The 19,594-nt window shown below is 52.6% G+C and overlaps 1 protein-coding gene across 1 annotated transcript in view; it reads right to left on the reverse strand.

Moving 5' to 3' along the window:
• Nucleotides 1-17,071, reverse strand: part of LOC144752238 (ras-related protein Rab-38-like) — a 79,268-nt gene extending 62,197 nt beyond the window's left edge. Inside the window, exon 1 of the mRNA XM_078640237.1 lies at nt 16,870-17,071. Within this exon, the coding sequence (XP_078496363.1) occupies nt 16,870-17,071 (202 nt within the window). The remainder of the gene's footprint in view (nt 1-16,869) is intronic.
• Nucleotides 17,072-19,594: the final 2,523 nt, after the last annotated feature.

Here is a 19,594-nt window from a genome sequence, read left to right on the forward strand (position 1 = left end):
CATCTCTGATGCCCTAGGTATCCCCACCTGTGCTGTCCTAGGTGTCTCATCTCTGATGCCCCAGGTATCTCCCACCTGTGCTGTCCTAGGTATCTCATCTCTTATGCCCTAGGTATCCCCCCACCTGTGCTGCCCTAGGTATCTCATCTCCGATGTCCCAGGTATCCCCCCACCTGTGCTGTCCTAGGTATCTCATCTCTGAAGCCCCAGGTATCCCCCCACCTGTGCTGCCCTAGGTATCTCATCTCCGATGTCCCAGGTATCCCACACCTGTGCTGTCCTAGGTATCTCATCTCTGAAGCCCCATGTATCCCCCACCTGTGCTGTCCTAGGTATCTCATCTCTGATGCCCCAGGTATCCCCCCACCTGTGCAACCCTAGGTATCTCATCTCTGATACCCCAGGTATCCCCCCACCTTTGCTGTCTTAGGTATCTCATCTATGATGCCCTAGGTATCCCCCCACCTGTGCTGTCCTAGGTATGTCATCTCTGATGCCCCAGGTATCCCCCCACCTGTGCTGTCCTTGGTATCTCATCTCTGATGCCCCAGGTATCCCCCCACCTGTGCTGTCCTAGGTATCTCATCTCCGATGCCCCAGGTATCCCCCCACCTGTGCTGTCCTAGGTATCTCATCTCCGATGCCCCAGGTATCCCCCCACCTGTGCTGTCCTAGGTATCTCATCTCCGATGCCCCAGGTATCCCCCCACCTGTGCTGTCCTAGGTATCTCATCTCTGATGCCCCAGGTATCCCCCCACCTGTGCTGTCCTAGGTATCTCATCTCTGATGTCCTAGGTATCCTTACCTCTGCTGTCCTAGGTATCTCATCTATGATGCCCCAGGTATCCCCACCTCTGCTGTCCTAGGTATCTCATTTTTGATGCCCAGGTATCCCCCACCTGTGCTGTCCTAGGTATCTCATCTCTGATGTCCTAGGTATCCTTACCTCTGCTGTCCTAGGTATCTCATCTATGATGCCGCAAGTATCCCCCACCTGTGCTGTCCTAGGTATCTCATCTCTGATGTCCTAGGTATCCCCACCTGTGCTGTCCTAGTTATCTCATCTCTGATGCCCTAGGTATCCCCCCATCTGTGCTGTCCTAGGTATCTCATCTCTGATGTCCTAGGTATCCCCACCTGTGCTGTCCTAGGTATCTCATCTCTGATACCCCAGGTATCCCCCCACCTGTGCTGTCCTAGGTATCTCATCTCTGATGCCCAGGTATCCCCCCACCTGTGCTGTCCTAGGTATCTCATCTCTGATGTCCTAGGTATCCCCACCTGTGCTGTCCTAGGTATCTCATCTCTGATGCCCTAGGTATCCCACCTGTCCTGTCCTAGGTATCTCATCTCTGATGCCCCCGGTATCCCCCACCTCTGCTGTCCTAGGTATCTCATCTCTGATGCCCAGGTATCCCCCCACCTGTGCTGTCCTAGGTATCTCATCTCTGATGTCCTAGGTATCCCCACCTGTGCTGTCCTAGGTATCTCATCTCTGATGCCCTAGGTATCCCACCTGTCCTGTCCTAGGTATCTCATCTCTGATGCCCCCGGTATCCCCCACCTCTGCTGTCCTAGGTATCTCATCTATGATGCCCCAGGTATCCCCACCTGTGCTGTCCTAGGTATCTCATCTCTGATGCCCCAGGTATCCCCACCTGTGCTGTCCTAGGTATCTCATCTCTGATGTCCTAGGTATCCCCACCTGTGCTGTCCTAGGTATCTCATCTCTGATGCCCTAGGTATCCCACCTGTGCTGTTCTAGGTATCTCATCTCTGATGTCCCATGTATCCCCACCTGTGCTGTCCTAGGTTTCTCATCTCTGGTGTCCTAGGTATCCCCACCTGTGCTGTCCTAGGTATCTCATCTCTGATGTCCTAGGTATCCCCACCTGTGCTGTCCTAGGTATCTCATCTCTGATGTCCTAGGTATCCCCACCTGTGCTGTCCTAGGTATCTCATCTCTGATGTCCTAGGTATCCCCACCTGTGCTGTCCTAGGTATCTCATCTCTGATGCCCTAGGTATCCCCACCTGTGCTGTCCTAGGTATCTCATCTCTGATGCCCCAGGTATCCCCCACCTGTGCTGTCCTAGGTGTCTCATCTCTGATGCCCCAGGTATCTCCCACCTGTGCTGTCCTAAGTATCTCATCTCTGATGCCCCAGGTATCCCCCACCTGTGCTGTCCTAGGTATCTCATCTCTGATGCCCTAGGTATCCCCACCTGTGCTGTCCTAGGTGTCTCATCTCTGATGCCCCAGGTATCTCCCACCTGTGCTGTCCTAGGTATCTCATCTCTTATGCCCTAGGTATCCCCCCACCTGTGCTGCCCTAGGTATCTCATCTCCGATGTCCCAGGTATCCCCCCACCTGTGCTGTCCTAGGTATCTCATCTCTGAAGCCCCAGGTATCCCCCCACCTGTGCTGCCCTAGGTATCTCATCTCCGATGTCCCAGGTATCCCACACCTGTGCTGTCCTAGGTATCTCATCTCTGAAGCCCCATGTATCCCCCACCTGTGCTGTCCTAGGTATCTCATCTCTGATGCCCCAGGTATCCCCCCACCTGTGCAACCCTAGGTATCTCATCTCTGATACCCCAGGTATCCCCCCACCTTTGCTGTCTTAGGTATCTCATCTATGATGCCCTAGGTATCCCCCCACCTGTGCTGTCCTAGGTATGTCATCTCTGATGCCCCAGGTATCCCCCCACCTGTGCTGTCCTTGGTATCTCATCTCTGATGCCCCAGGTATCCCCCCACCTGTGCTGTCCTAGGTATCTCATATCCGATGCCCCAGGTATCCCCCCACCTGTGCTGTCCTAGGTATCTCATCTCCGATGCCCCAGGTATCCCCCCACCTGTGCTGTCCTAGGTATCTCATCTCCGATGCCCCAGGTATCCCCCCACCTGTGCTGTCCTAGGTATCTCATCTCTGATGCCCCAGGTATCCCCCCACCTGTGCTGTCCTAGGTATCTCATCTCTGATGTCCTAGGTATCCTTACCTCTGCTGTCCTAGGTATCTCATCTATGATGCCCCAGGTATCCCCACCTCTGCTGTCCTAGGTATCTCATTTTTGATGCCCAGGTATCCCCCACCTGTGCTGTCCTAGGTATCTCATCTCTGATGTCCTAGGTATCCTTACCTCTGCTGTCCTAGGTATCTCATCTATGATGCCGCAAGTATCCCCCACCTGTGCTGTCCTAGGTATCTCATCTCTGATGTCCTAGGTATCCCCACCTGTGCTGTCCTAGTTATCTCATCTCTGATGCCCTAGGTATCCCCCCATCTGTGCTGTCCTAGGTATCTCATCTCTGATGTCCTAGGTATCCCCACCTGTGCTGTCCTAGGTATCTCATCTCTGATACCCCAGGTATCCCCCCACCTGTGCTGTCCTAGGTATCTCATCTCTGATGCCCAGGTATCCCCCCACCTGTGCTGTCCTAGGTATCTCATCTCTGATGTCCTAGGTATCCCCACCTGTGCTGTCCTAGGTATCTCATCTCTGATGCCCTAGGTATCCCACCTGTCCTGTCCTAGGTATCTCATCTCTGATGCCCCCGGTATCCCCCACCTCTGCTGTCCTAGGTATCTCATCTCTGATGCCCAGGTATCCCCCCACCTGTGCTGTCCTAGGTATCTCATCTCTGATGTCCTAGGTATCCCCACCTGTGCTGTCCTAGGTATCTCATCTCTGATGCCCTAGGTATCCCACCTGTCCTGTCCTAGGTATCTCATCTCTGATGCCCCCGGTATCCCCCACCTCTGCTGTCCTAGGTATCTCATCTATGATGCCCCAGGTATCCCCACCTGTGCTGTCCTAGGTATCTCATCTCTGATGCCCCAGGTATCCCCACCTGTGCTGTCCTAGGTATCTCATCTCTGATGTCCTAGGTATCCCCACCTGTGCTGTCCTAGGTATCTCATCTCTGATGCCCTAGGTATCCCACCTGTGCTGTTCTAGGTATCTCATCTCTGATGCCCTAGGTATCCCCACCTGTGCTGTCCTAGGTATCTCATCTCTGATGTCCTAGGTATCCCCACCTGTGCTGTCCTAGGTATCTCATCTCTGATGCCCCAGGTATCCCCACCTGTGCTGTCCTAGGTATCTCATCTCTGATGCCCCAGGTATCCCCACCTGTGCTGTCCTAGGTATCTCATCTCTGATGTCCTAGGTATCCCCACCTGTGCTGTCCTAGGTATCTCATCTCTGATGCCCTAGGTATCCCACCTGTGCTGTTCTAGGTATCTCATCTCTGATGTCCCAGGTATCCCCACCTGTGCTGTCCTAGGTATCTCATCTCTGATGCCCCAGGTATCCCCACCTGTGCTGTCCTAGGTATCTCATCTCTGATGCCCCAGGTATCCCCACCTGTGCTGTCCTAGGTATCTAATCTCTGATGTCCTAGGTATCCCCCACCTGTGCTGCCCTAGGTATCTCATCTCTGATGCCCCAGGTATCCCCACCTGTGCTGTCCTAGGTATCTAATCTCTGATGTCCTAGGTATCCTCACCTGTGCTGTCCTAGGTATCTCATCTCTGATGTCCTAGGTATCCCCACCTGTGCTGTCCTAGGTATCTCATCTCTGATGTCCTAGGTATCCCCACCTGTGCTGTCCTAGGTATCTCATCTCTGATGTCCTAGGTATCCCCACCTGTGCTGTCCTAGGTATCTCATCTCTGATGTCCTAGGTATCCCCACCTGTGCTGTCCTAGGTATCTCATCTCTGATGCCCTAGGTATCCCACATGTGCTGTTCTAGGTATCTCATCTATGATGCCCCAGGTATCCCCACCTGTGCTGTCCTAGGTATCTCATCTCTGATGCCCCAGGTATCCCCACCTGTGCTGTCCTAGGTATCTCATCTCTGATGTCCTAGGTATCCCCACCTCTGCTGTTCTAGGTATCTCATCTCTGATGCCCCAGGTATCCCCACCTGTCCTGTCCTAGGTATCTCATCTCTGTTGCCGCAGGTATCCCCCCACCTGTGCTGTTCTAGGTATCTCATCTCTGATGCCCCAGGTATCCCCACCTGTCCTGTCCTAGGTATCTCATCTCTGTTGCCGCAGGTATCCCCCGTCCTGTGCTGTCCTAGGTATCTCATCTCTGATGTCCGAGGTATTCCCCACCTGTGCTGTCCTAGGTATCTCATCTCTGATGTCCTAGGTATTCCCCACCTGTGCTGCCCTAGGTATCTCATCTCTGATGCCCGAGGTATTCCCCACCTGTGCTGTCCTAGGTATCTCATCTCTGAAGCCCCATGTATCCCCCACCTGTGCTGTCCTAGGTATCTCATCTCTGATGCCCCAGGTATCCAACACCTGTGCTGTCCTAGGTATCTCATCTCTGATGCCCCAGGTATCCCACACCTGTGCTGTCCTAGGTATCTCATCTCTGATGCCCGAGGTATTCCCCACCTGTGCTGTCCTAGGTATCTCATCTCTGAAGCCCCAGGTATCCCCCACCTGTGCTGTTCTAGGTATCTCATCTCTGAAGCCCCATGTATCCCACACCTGTGCTGTCCTAGGTATCTCATCTCTGATGCCCTAGGTATCCCCACCTGTGCTGTCCTAGGTATCTCATCTCTGATGCCCCAGGTATCCCACACCTGTGCTGTCCTAGGTATCTCATCTCTGATGCCCCAGGTATCCCACACCTGTGCTGTCCTAGGTATCTCATCTCTGATGCCCGAGGTATTCCCCACCTGTGCTGTCCTAGGTATCTCATCTCTGAATCCCCAGGTATCCCCCACCTGTGCTGTTCTAGGTATCTCATCTCTGAAGCCCCATGTATCCCACACCTGTGCTGTCCTAGGTATCTCATCTCTGATGCCCTAGGTATCCCACCTGTGCTGTTCTAGGTATCTCATCTCTGAAGCCCCATGTATCCCACACCTGTGCTGTCCTAGGTATCTCATCTCTGATGTCCCAGGTATCCCCCTACCTGTGCTGTCCTAGGTATCTCATCTCTGATGCTCGAGGTATTCCCCACCTGTGCTGTCCTAGGTATCTCATCTCTGATGTCCTAGGTATTCCCCACCTGTGCTGTCCTAGGTATCTCATCTCTGATGCCCGAGGTATTCCCCACCTGTGCTGTCCTAGGTATCTCATCTCTGATGTCCTAGGTATTCCCCACCTGTGCTGTCCTAGGTATCTCATCTCTGATGCCCGAGGTATCCCCCACCTGTGCTGTCTTAGGTATCTCATCTCTGATGCCCCAGGTATCCCCCCACCCGTGCTGTCCTAGGTATCTCATCTCTGATGCCCGAGGTATTCCCCACCTGTGCTGTCCTAGGTATCTCATCTCTGATGTCCTAGGTATTCCCCACCTGTGCTGTCCTAGGTATCTCATCTCTGATGCCCGAGGTATTCCCCACCTGTGCTGTCCTAGGTATCTCATCTCTGAAGCCCCATGTATCCCCCACCTGTGCTGTCCTAGGTATCTCATCTCTGATGTCCTAGGTATTCCCCACCTGTGCTGTCCTAGGTATCTCATCTCTGATGCCCGAGGTATCCCCCCACCCGTGCTGTTCTAGGTATCTCATCTCTGATGCCCAGGTATCCCCCACCTTTGTTGTCTTAGGTATCTCTTCACTGATGCCCCAGGTATTCCCCACCCGTGCTGCCCAAGGTATCTCATCTCTGATGCCCTAGGTATCCCCACCTCTGCTGTCCTAGGTATCTCATCTCTGATGCCCGAGGTATTCCCCGTCCTGTGCTGACCTAGGTATCTCATCTGCGATGCCCCCGGTATCCCCCACCTGTGCTGTCCTAGGTATCTCATCTCCGATGTCCCAGGTATCCCCACACCTGTGCTGTCCTAGGTATCTCATCTCTGATGCCCTAGGTATCCCACCTGTGCTGTTCTAGGTATCTCATCTCTGAAGCCCCAGGTATCGCCCACCTGTGCTGTCCTAGGTAAATTATCTCCGATGCTCCAGGTATCCCCCACCTGTGCTGTCCTAGGTATCTCATCTCTGATGCCCCAGGTATCCCCCACTTTTAATGTGTTAGGTATCTCATTCCCAATGTCCCCGCTGTCTCCCCCACCTGTGTCTTGGGTGTCTTTTCTCTGATGTCCTGGGTGGCTCCCACTCCTGTGGTATCCCAGCCGTCTCTCCCTTCTTTAATGCCAGGTGTCTCACCTGCACCAGTGCCTACCAACCTACAATGCTACACATCCACCTGTAATGTCCAAGGAGACCCCACCCCTGCGAGGCCCAACGTCTTCCCCCACCTGCGATGTCCTAGGTGTCCCTACATCTGCTTATCCTGTGTTGTCTTCTGCAATCTGCACTGCTCCAGGCGTCCTCACACCTGCAATGTCCCAGGAATTCCCTCAGCTGTGATGCACTAGGTAACCCCAAACCTTTGATGGCCCAGGTGTCCCTACAGCTGCAATACCCCAGGTATACAGACATACGTGAAATGCCTCAGGTGTCATCGCATCACGATGTCCCACCTCCGAGAGAACAGGTGTCCCCCTACCTGCTCTTCCCAAAGTGACCCCACTGACCTGTGAAGACACAGATGTCCCCACTCACCTGCGATGACCTAGGAATCCCCACTCACCTGCGACCACCTAGATGCTTCCACTCACCTGCGATGACCCAGGGGTACCCTCTCACCTGTGATCACCTAGGTGTCCACACTCACCTGCGATCACCTAGGTGTCCCCTCTCACCTGCGATCACCTAGGTGTCCCCTCTCACCTGCGATGACCCAGGTGTCCCCACTCACCTGTGATCACCTAGATGCTTCCACTCACCTGCGATGACCCAGGTGACCCCACTCACCTGTGATCACCTAGGTGTCCCCACTCACCTGCAATCACCTAGGTGTCCCCACTCACCTGTGATTACCCAGGTGTACCCACTCACCTGCGGTGATCCAGTGTCCCTACTCACCTGCAATGACCCAGTGTCCCCACTCACCTGTGATGACCCAGTGTCCCCCCTCACCTGTGATGACCCAGGTGTCCCTACTCACCTGCAATCACCTAGGTGTACCCTCTCACCTGGGACGACCTACTAATCCCCACTCTCCTGCGATTAACCCAGTGTCCCCACTCACCTGCGATGACCCAGTGTCCACACTCACCTGCGATGACCCAGTGTCCCCTCTCACCTGCGATGACCCAGGTGTACCCACTCACCTACGATGACCCACTAATCCCCACTCACCTTTGATGACCCAGGTGTCCACACTCACCTGCTATGACCCAGTGTCCCCACTCACCTGCGATAACTGGATGACTGGACTGGATGATTGTAAACCAGTTAAAACTTAACAGAGATAAGACAGAGGCTCTTGTCTTAGGACAACATAAAGATCTTTCGAACTCCACCCATTGGCCTATTCAAATGGGAAATCTCCCAATTCCGACCAGTCATGTTCGTAATCTTGGGGTGATTGTGGACAGTACTTTATCTATGAACCAACAAACTAACAAAGTAGCAACCCTATGTTTCACCATTTGAAATGGCTGAAGAAAATTCTGTGGATGCTACCTGTTTCTACCCAAAAGACCGTAGTCAATGCGCTCATAACATCATGACTTGACTATGGCAACATCCTCTACCTTGGGTCAAAAGAGGCCGTGGTACGTAGATTATAGTTGATACAAAATTCTGCGGCCAGGCTGCTTTGTAAAGTTTCTAAAACATCTAGCATTTCTGGCCATCTACGTGACCTACATTGGCTCAGGTTGGAGAATCGAATAAAATTTAAAAGCCCTGAGCTATAGGTTCAAGACAAGCATTTGCAATGCAATAGGTCTCGCGTTAGGAATGTGTGAGCTATTGGTATTGTAAATGACATTTTTTTAAAAATATGTGTTGGTTTTGAAAATATATAAATTAATAGCTTTGTTATTCACAAAGCCAATAGCTTACACTTTCCTAATGCGAGTCCTATTGGCTATGGCAATGCTTTTTGGTAGCAAGCAAGGACAGTGCTGTTGTGGTGCTGAGTGATGTGGTGGTGTATTAGAGTGATGTGGTTGTGTCCCAGAGTAATGTGGTGGTGTCCCCGAGTGATGTGGTGGTGTCCCCGAGTGATGTGGTGGTGTCCCCGAGTGATGTGGTGGTGTCCCTGAGTGATGTGGTGGTGCTCCCGAGTGATGTGGTGGTGCTCCTGAGTGATGTGGTGATGCCCCTGAGTGATGTGGTGGTGCACCCGAGTGATGTAGTGGTGCCCCTGAGTGATGTGGTGGTGCTCCTGAGTGATGTAGTGGTGCCCCTGAGTCATGTGGTGGTGCTCCTGAGTGATGTGGTGGTGCCCGTGAGTGATGTGGTGGTGCACCCGAGTGATGTAGTGGTGCCCCTGAGTGATGTGGTGGTGCCCCTGAGTGATGTGGTGGTGTCCCTGCGTGATGTGGTGGTGACCTTGAGTGATGTGGTGGTGTCCCTGAGTGATGTGGTGGTGCTCCCGAGTGATGTGGTGGTGCTCCTGAGTGATGTGGTGGTGCCCGTGAGTGATGTGGTGGTGTCCCAGAGTGATGTGGTGGTGCCCGTGAGTGATGTGGTGGTGCTCCCGAGTGATGTGGTGGTGCTCCTGAGTGATGTGTTGGTGCCCGTGAGTGATGTGGTGGTGCACCCGAGTGATGTAGTGGTGCCCCTGAGTGATGTGGCGGTGCTCCTGAGTGATGTGGTGGTGCCCGTGAGTGATGTGGTGGTGCACCCGAGTGATGTAGTGGTGCCCCTGAGTGATGTGGTGGTGCCCCTGAGTGATGTGGTGGTGTCCCTGAGTGTTGTGGTGGTGTCCCCGAGTGATGTGGTGGTGACCTTGAGTGATGTGGTGGTGTCCCTGAGTGATGTGGTGGTGCTCCCGAGTGATGTGGTGGTGCTCCTGAGTGATGTGGTGGTGCCCGTGAGTGATGTGGTGGTGCACCCGAGTGATGTAGTGGTGCCCCTGAGTGATGTGGTGGTGCCCCTGAGTGATGTGGTGGTGCCCCTGAGTGATGTGGTGGTGTCCCCGAGTGATGTGGTGGTGTCCCCGAGTGATGTGGTGGTGTCCCAGAGTGATGTGGTGGTGTCCCCGAGTGATGTGGTGGTGTCCCCGAGTGATGTGGTGGTGTCCCCGAGTGATGTGGTGGTGTCCCAGAGTGATGTGGTGGTGTCCCCGAGTGATGTGGTGGTGTCCCCGAGTGATGTGGTGGTGTCCCCGAGTGATGTGGTGGTGCCCCTGAGTGATGTGGTGGTGTCCCCGAGTGATGTGGTGGTGTCCCCAAGTGATGTGGTGGTGTCCCCGAGTGATGTGGTGGTCACATCGTCTAGGGTGAAATTGTGAATTTGTAAAACATAGTTAAGACCACTCATGGTTAGACACTTGCTAGGACTAAGCCTATTGCACCCTGTTGAAAAATCCTTTACTCACCCTGACTTCTCTTCCCTCCCTGAAACCTGAGATCATAGGGAAATGGGTTGAACTGCACAAGTCTCTTTTCAGCTGAAGGTGAGGCTGCACGAGAGAACTGACAGTAGAATTTTGAGAGGGGGGTGGCAGTTTGGAGACACATGAACATTCTCCTGCCTCGCGGGCGCACTCTCCGGCTTGATCTAATGTCCCATCAGAGCCTGGATTCCATCCCCTTCTTGCATTATTCCCTCCTGTACCCCACCATCTCCTATGCTGCTTCTCCTCTCCCTACCTTACCTCTCAGTACCAATTCAATAACTCCCACAAAAATATTGGCCATTGAGTTAATGGGCTGTGGCAGCTCCATCCTCGATCTCCATATCTTCTCCCTGCCTGTCTCCTGGTTCTGCATTTTCAAATCTCCTGTGCTCCTTCAAAGATTTAAGGAAACATTAAGGTGGCACAAAGCACTTTCTAAATGTGAGGTTAACTGATTGAGTAGGAAAGATGGTTTAGTGAGGTAAACGCTCACCCTGGACAGTGCTGTGATCTAAAGGTCACAGGCTTGAGTTTCCGCGAGGTTACATCTTGATCGCTGAGAGGCCCTTCTGGGTAACCATGTGCGGCATAAGTTTAGGAGAATAGAATGACGTCATTAAATGGATAATTTCTCCCTGGCCGTGAATTGAGGCCTGCAAGCGGGAAAGGAAAGCCTCCCATTCCCCCTGCCCTGCACGCTGTTGTACTGATCAGACGCACAGGCAGAATGTATGTCTGCGCCGGTGTATATGTCCTGAAGCAGACACACCAAACTATAATAATAATAATAATAATAATAATCCACATTTGTAAAGCGCACAATCACCTGTAAGGGTCTCCAGGCGCTGGGGGCCGTCGGGAAAATTAAGCGAGCTATTGCCCAGAGTCACATGGTGCTGGGCTAACCTGCCGCCGGTGCCGGGGATCGAACCGTGGTCCCCAGATTCCAGCGTCAGTCGCCCTGGCCGCTACGCCACACCTCTATGGCGCACTCCCAACAATTCACATTGGTTGGTGTGGACCTGGTTTTGACTCATGAATAGCTAGATCCGACTCTATTCCAACTCTGCCTGCTTCGACCCCACTGACTCCCAGAGCAGACTCAGCACCAGCAGTTGCCAGAGGAGAAGCAGTTCGCACCAGGAGAAGTGTGGCTCACTGGTTAGAGGAGGCAGACCTGGAAGCAGAGGTCAGCCCGGGACCAGGGTTCAATTCCCGGCTCGGCGGGGTCTTGAGTCCTAAAATGTCCATGGACTCGACAATTCTCGCTCCAGTGCCTACTCGATTCACGGGTTCACACTCTACGACTCTGGGCAATAGCTTGCTTAATCTCCACAACGGCCCCTCGCGGCGTGATGCCTGGCTTTCACCTTGCGGATACCCTGCCGGGGTTATCTCACAGGGGAATACCAGGACGGGTTCCCTAAGCAAGCGCTTAGAAACCGCTTGGTGATTTGCGCTATATAAATTCCTGTACATTTACATTTACATATATGGTGGGTGTTATGGCTGCCTGCTGTCTATAAAGATCTCCAGCTTCAAGCAGTAGGTTCCTTGAAATAACCAAGCACTCCTGCTGCCTCTGCTAAAACTGTGTGTGACAGATTAAGCAGCAGATGTGACAAAACACTTGAAAGGCCCCAAAGACCAAACTTATTGGCTATGCCAATGCTTGTTTTCTATGCTTTCTGGTTTTAAACCTCGTTTTCTACCCTCCTTCTGACTGTATATGGTGCTTGGCCAAGCACCACGACTGAGAAGTGCGATGCCGATGGACAACTGAAGCCAAAGGCGCTGCGGGAGCGACAGCTTGAAACCCTGTCAGCATGGTTGTCGCAACCATCCGATCTCTGGTCCCTTCACTGAGCCGTTCCCGTGGACATCGGGCCCGATTCACAGAACTAACTTACGACAAAATCCTAAACTTACTACTTTTAGTATTCACAGAAGTTAGGAATTTGTCTTAAGTCTGTCTTAAGTCAAACTTAAGACAAAATCCTAACTTCTGTGAACACCAAAAGTAGTAAGTTTAGGATTTTGTCTTAAGTTAGTTCTGTCACTGTGAATCGGCCCCATCGACACTCATCTACGTCTGGCAGTAAGTCTTGTCGCAAGCAGTTGTGGCATCCCCCGGCTTTGTCACCTCACAACATGGTTTCCCACGGCTTCTCACGCCTTCAGGCTGAGGACCCTGTGCAAGTGTTTCCCTGGAGCACGATCGGGCCCTAAGGAGGTTACCTGCGCCTTGACTCTGTCCACGCGGGCAGGTTCGCGCGTGGCTGCAGTTAGGCCCATATCTTCATCGGTGCCGGTGTGCAGCCACTCCGGGTTCACGCCCGCAGCGCCGATCGTGTGAGGCTACCGCGCTCTTAGGCCAGCAAAGAACAGAGGGGGATATTATCAAGGGGGTTTATCTCCGCTTTTTTGGCTTTAAAAGCCAAGAAAGTGGAGATAAAATTATCTCCCTATTACCTAGCTGTCGCTAACACCAGTTAGCACCAGCTAGTAGGAGATAGCGACCATCTTGGGCCCCACTTTGCATGTCAGTGATATTTATCACTAATGACATGCAAAGTGGGCGTGCCAAGATGTTAGCGACTGGAAACAGTCGCTAACATCGCTATCTCCTATTACCAACTTTTGGAGATATTCGCGCTAAGCGCGAATATCTCCAAAAACTAACACCTGCCCTGAGCAGTTCTTAGCCATGTTATCCAATGGGAGGTGGATAACATGGCTAAGAGCATTAGCTCGGTAATGCATGAATATCGCTGACTTTTCAGCGATATTCATGCATTGCTGCCGTTTTTTATCGCATTTGCGATAAACCTTGCTAATAGCAAGGTTTATCTGCGATAATTTCTGATGATGCTTAGCGTTAAAAAATTCGTTGCTAAGCATCGTTAGCGATAAATATCGCTTAACGTTAGTAATATGCCCCAGAATTCGCGTTTTAGGATGCTTGGGAGATTGTGGGTGCAGCAGCCTATCTGCTCCAACTCCATGATTTTTTAGGGGTAAAAGGCTGTAAGCAAGATTTAATCGATTGGTTCTTAGCAGAGGTTGGTCTTGGGTCGCATGCATCTTGGGCTGTTAAGGGAGCCCAAGTCAATAAACGAGGGAGTGAACACATAAGTGCATTTTTGCGAAATAAGTAAAATCGAGGCACCCACACACTCCCCCATCATCACATACACCATCATAGACTCACTCTGAAATATCCAACTGCTGACATTCTCACTACACTCACTCTGCCATCTAACTACACTCGGTATTTCAACGGACAAATCCTAAATATGTATATACACTGATCTACACACTACTCAACCTGTGCCCACCCATGGATATGTGCATTGGGAGGAGAACAAGAGTGTCTTTCCTGCACCAACACTGCATTACAGCAGACAGCCCTGTAGCTTTCCATTCTGTACCTGTGCCATTTTGTGTTAATGTAAGCTTAGATCTCAAGGCAAACCTGCTGGTTTTGGTGGCTGCAGGCATCCTCTCTGTGACATCACAAAGAACAAGCAATTGGGCCAAACTCATCACCACGGCATTTTAAACATTCCCTAAAGTAAACCAATATGCAAGCCCTGCTCGAGTCACAGATTCTAAAGTTAAGTCTCGCTAGGTGAACATGAGAAGACAGGGGCCAATCATCAGTACTATGCAGCTCGCTCTCTGGCTGTTTGATAACAAATACATTGGGGCTGTGGCCGAGTTGTGAGCCTCTGATGGAGGTTGGACACGTAAGAGCGTTGTCCAAGGGCGCACACAAATTAGGACTCGTTCCCTGATGATGCATCAAATTGGTGCCAATTTAGGCGCTACTAAATAAATGTTTCGTCATCAGATACCGACAGGGTTGGGGTGTGGGTGGATAAAAAACAACAGCCAGTCCAAACGATACGATTTTCAGCGCTCTGAGCGCTCTAGAGTTAAGCGCTACAAAAAGTGCTACCAACATGGACAAAACAGATCGAAGAGAGACTGAAAAACTCGACATTGTATATTCGACCGTGCTGAAGCTAAGCGGCTGCGCTGTTTTGGGTGTTCTTATTAGGAATGTGCATTCTTTTGGAGGTCTAAGATTCTACTGTTGTCGGGTACGTCCTCCTCGGGCCCCGATTAAGTTCAAACGATTATTCAAGAGATACCAACAACAATGGCTCACTAGAGCCACACACAAGCGACTCACCCTCCGAGCCACTGGAAGGATTTCCAGCTCTCGCCAATCTGACAAGAAAAGAAAACAAGCCGCGAGCGTGCGCATCCTGAAAACGGAAGTTCGGGAGCGTCACGCCTGTCGTGGGGCGGGACTTCCGTTTTCCGCGAAGCCCGCGCCCACGGAGTTGATGCCCCGCGGTGGCTGCAGAAGTCAGGAGTGGCGGCGATGCGGTGAGTGGGGCTTAGTTGTAAGGGGGGCGGTGTGTCTGTGTGTGTGTGTGTGGGTGGGAGGGTAGAGGGCGGCGGCGGCGGCGTGTGTATGCGTGCGTGTCTGTGTGTGTGCAGGGGGGTGGGGGGCGGCAGCGTGTGTATGTGTGCACGCGCCTGTGTGTGTGTGTGTGCAGAGGGGTGGGGGCTGGCTGTGTCTGTGTGTGTGCGCCGTTAATGCATGCGAGTGCGAGCGAAGCGAAAGCAGGGGCTGTGAGTTCGTCTGCGCAAGCGCGTCTCAGAAGCGCGCTCCCGCGGTCAAAACTGAGACTGCAAAAGCGCACGTCTGACTCGTGTCTACATTCCCAGAAATGGCTGACAATAGTTGTCGAAGCAGACAGCAATCAATGCTTCGCATTGAATGCAGATCTGCTCGACCTAATAAAAACCGGTACTGCTCCTAAATACCTCCAAGCATTAATGCACCCATATGTACCCACACGTCATCTACGATCCCAAACTGCGGCTAATTTCTGTGTACCAAGGTTTAAACTTTCTAGAGTGGGTGGGAGATCTTTTTCCTATTTAGGTCCATCTATCTGGAATACACTTCCCACCTTCATACGGAAAGAAACAAACTATGTGCGTTTCCGGAAAAAATTTAAGACATGGCTATTTGACCAGTAACATCTATGTTAGTTTCTGTTCTGCTGTTTTGCTCCGTCATTGGTGCCGGGAAACCCTTTTTGGGTAGCTGTGCGCCTTATAAACTTAACAAATAAATAATAAATAAATAAATAACTCAGGTGTACCCACTCACCTGCAATGACCCACTAATCCCCACTCACCTGTGATGACCCCCGTGTCCCCACTAACCTGCGATGACCCAGATGTGTCCACTCACCTGTGATGACCCAGGTGTCCCCACTCACCTGCGATGACCCAGATGTGTCCACTCACCTGCGATGACCCAGGTGCACCCACTCACCTGCAATGACCCACTAATCCCCTCTCACCTGCGATGACCCCCGTGTCCCCACTAACCTGCGATGACCCAGATGTGTCCAATCACCTGCGATGACCCAGAGGTACCCACTCACCTGTGATCACCTAGGTGTCCCCACTCACCTGCGATGACCGAGTTTCCCCCTCACCTGTATTGACCCAGGTGTCCCCACTCACTTGCAATCACCTAGGTGTACCCTCTCATCTGGGACGACCTACTAATCCCCACTCACCTGCGATTAACCCAGTGTCCCCACTCACCTGCGATGATCCAGTGTCCCCACTCACCTGCGATGACCCAGTGTCCCCACTCACCTGCGATGACCCAGGTGTCCCCTCTCACCTACGATGACCCACTAATCCCCACTCACCTACGATTGCCCAGTGTCCCCACTCACCTGCGATGACCCAGGGGTACCCTCTCACCTGTGATCACCTAGGTGTCCCCACTCACCTGTGATCACCTAGATGCTTCCACTCATCTGTGATGACCCAGGGGTACCCTCTCACCTGCGATGACCCAGGTGTCCCCACTCACCTGCAATCACCTAGGTGTCCCCACTCACCTGCGATGACCCAGTGTCCCCCCTCACCTGTGATGACCCAGGTGTCCCCACTCACCTGCGATCACCTAGGTGGCCCCACTCACCTGCGATAACCCAGGTGTACCCACTCACCTGTGATTACCCAGTGTCCCCACTCACCTGCAATGACCCAGTGTCCCTACTAACCTGTGATGACCCAGTCTCCCCCCTCACCTGTGATGACCCAGGTATCCCCACTCACCTTCGATCACCTAGGTGTACCCTCTCACCTGGGACGACCAACTAATCCTCACTCACCTGCGATTCACCCAGTGTCCCCACTCACCGGCAATTAACCCAGTGTCCCCACTCACCTGCGATGACCCAGTGTCCCCACTCACCTGTGATAACCCAGGTGTCCCTACTCACCTACCATGACCCACTAATCCCCACTCACCTGCGATGGCCCCCGTGTCCCCACTAACCTGCGATGACCCAGATGTGTCCACTCACCAGTGATGACCCAGGTGTCCCTACTCACCAGCGATGACCCCCGTGTCCTCACTCACCTGCAATATCCCAGAGCTGGAGTCGAATGATGGTCTCTGGGCCCCACTTGATAACTTTGAGTGCGAAGTCCACACCGATCGTGGCGCGATAGTGCTGTGAGTAGACCTTGTGCACGTAGCGCTGGATTATGGACGTCTTGCCCACTCCGAGATCCCCCACGACCAAAACTTTACACAGGTGCTCCTTCAAGGGCGTCCCCATGGTAGAGCTGGGACCTCAGTGCTAGGGAGTCAAAGAAAACGATTCACTGGTCAGACCTCCTTCCTTGTCCACTTCCTGGACATGTAAGTGTTTACTCCACCACCCACTGGGAACTCTTCCCAGGCCACTAGACTACCCTATAGGCACCATACAGGGCCTTTCCTTCCACAGGTCACTAGACTACCCTATGGACACCACACAGGCCCTTCCCTTCCCCACGTGTAGGAAGGGGAATCTGACTACATGGTTGCCCCCACTTTTTTTCTTGGTGTTTTGGTGTTTTCTTACTTAGTTTGGCTGGGATCCTGCTATTCAGGACCCCAGCCTATCTGCTTTCTCTTTTAAAATGATTGCATGTACTTTAGGTACACTCAAGTTTGGTTACTGGGGTACCCTTATGAGTCCCTAGTATATGGTACCTTAGTTACCAAGGGCTTAGGTACCCCAGAGGACTACCAGGGGCTGCCGCATGTATTATGCCACCCCTGGGAAGCCTTTCAAAATGACACCACAGGCCTGCTACTGCAGCCTGGGTAAGGTGGTGCATGCACCCCTTACTAAGATATAGGTTACCTATATCTACCTTTAATCACTGAAACATAAAAAACCTATCAGTCACTCCTATGTCAGGGCTTATCAATCCTGAAGACAGGGTGCTGGGTTTTCTGTGAGAGGGTGCCCATGCATGAGCAGGGCCCCTCTGCAGCCTTCGGATTCTATTCTCTGGTGCTGTTCTGTGATGCAGCCAGACCATATAGTCTGAAGTGCATTATAACCTCGCTGTAAATGCTAACTTTGTAATGGGTGCAAAGAAACATGTGTTTGGTGGCAAACACTTTGGAATCAGACCCCCTTCCTCCCCCGCCTGTTCTGGGGGCGGGGGTAGAATTCCACCCTTCTAGAGGGAGAGACATGTACACACTGGTCTGCCCGGTAATAGTCTAAAAGAGCCCTGGCATCACAAAATGGATGCTGCAGCCACGGACACGAGTCTGGCCTCCTGCTGCTGGACGAAACTCCGGCAGGGGAGACCTGGACAAAAGGTTTCCTTTCACAGGGAGGTGTACCCACCTCCCAGACAGGCTTTAGTGTATTGGGGCTGGGTGGGTGCACTCTAAGAGTGCTTTGAAGTCTGCACTGCGGGCACATTTGGTGTCCCTGTGCATAGCCCAGTTCAAACCGGTTACAGGGGCTACCAACCCCTGCTCTGGTGTGAAACTGGGCAAAGGAAATGGGTGTAGCCACCCCTCTTTCCAAACCCTCCCATAGGTGGGTCCCCAGAGTATGTCCAACCCCTTCCTTGGGTATAAAGTAGGAACCCCTGGCTACAGGACTTTAGATTACACCTGGACAAAACTCTGATACTGATTCCTGGAACTCCGACGATCTGCACAACACTGGATGACTGAAGAATCTCCCTTGGAGTGAAGGAGTTACTCCCCTGCGTGGCAGGCACCAAAGACGCATCTGACCAGTTTGCATCTCAGAAGCTCCCGCCAGACAAGTAATTGCAACACAGGAGGTGGATTTCCAGACTTCTCTGAGGCCGACCTGAGTCCCCAGCAAAGCTGAGACCTGCAGCCCTCGTGGGTACCGTGGAACCGGAACCCCTGGACACTGTGCATATTTGCAAGTGCATCAGCTTCTCGACGCCCCTTGAGGCTGTGCATTGCGTTACTTGAAGCCCAGACCCGAGCACCTTTTCCACCGAAGATTGCTGGCCTACACTCCACGAGTGTTCCGTGAGCTGGCCTTTTGTATTTTCGCTCGAGGTACCTTCGCAATCCCTGATCCGTTGACTGGTGAGTTCCTGAGAAGGCAACTTTAACTTTCCTTGGGCTTCCCTGGTTGCTCCAGACGTGCCCTGACTCTCCACCACTTGGTGAGCCCCTGGACCTTGCTGGTCCGCACCGAAGCATCTTTTCTCTTCCTGCGTGGGTTGCTGTTGCCAATGCTTGTTGGATCCAATCTAGGCACTGACACCGCAGCACTCAACATCCTTCGTGGGCTGCTCGAATCCAGCTCCTGGTCATCGTTGACGCCTCCTGGTCCTCGTGGCTGCAGAGTCAAGCTTCACCTCTTCACACCTGACTTACCCGACATCGGTGGGCATTCGTCTATTGTGCCCCTGGTCACTGGCAAGTCACCCAGACCCTGTCCCCTCTGCTTTCAGGTTCTTCTCATCTTCGATCCAGGCTTGGATCACACTGGACACTTTCCTCTTCGACTGCAGCATCACTTTGCAGCAGATCGCCATTTAAATCAACGACGATTCCCGACACCAAAAGACGCCTATGCACCCGGCTTCCCTGGGTGAGGTAACTCGAGTACTCTGGTGCTCCCGTGGGTGTTGGCCCTAGAACCCCTTAAGTCTAAGGGGGATTGCTCTAAGTCCTCCCATTAGTGTCCCTTATCTTTAAGATTCCAACCGCGACTTTCCCCATAGAAGCGAACGGTGAATCGCGGCTGTGTTCTCACACTGCACACGTCCCCCGTGGGTCCTCTGTGTCACTACCTTGGGTG

This window comes from Lissotriton helveticus, chromosome 4_2, assembly GCF_964261635.1.
Source record: "Lissotriton helveticus chromosome 4_2, aLisHel1.1, whole genome shotgun sequence".
Taxonomy (NCBI): domain Eukaryota; kingdom Metazoa; phylum Chordata; class Amphibia; order Caudata; family Salamandridae; genus Lissotriton; species Lissotriton helveticus.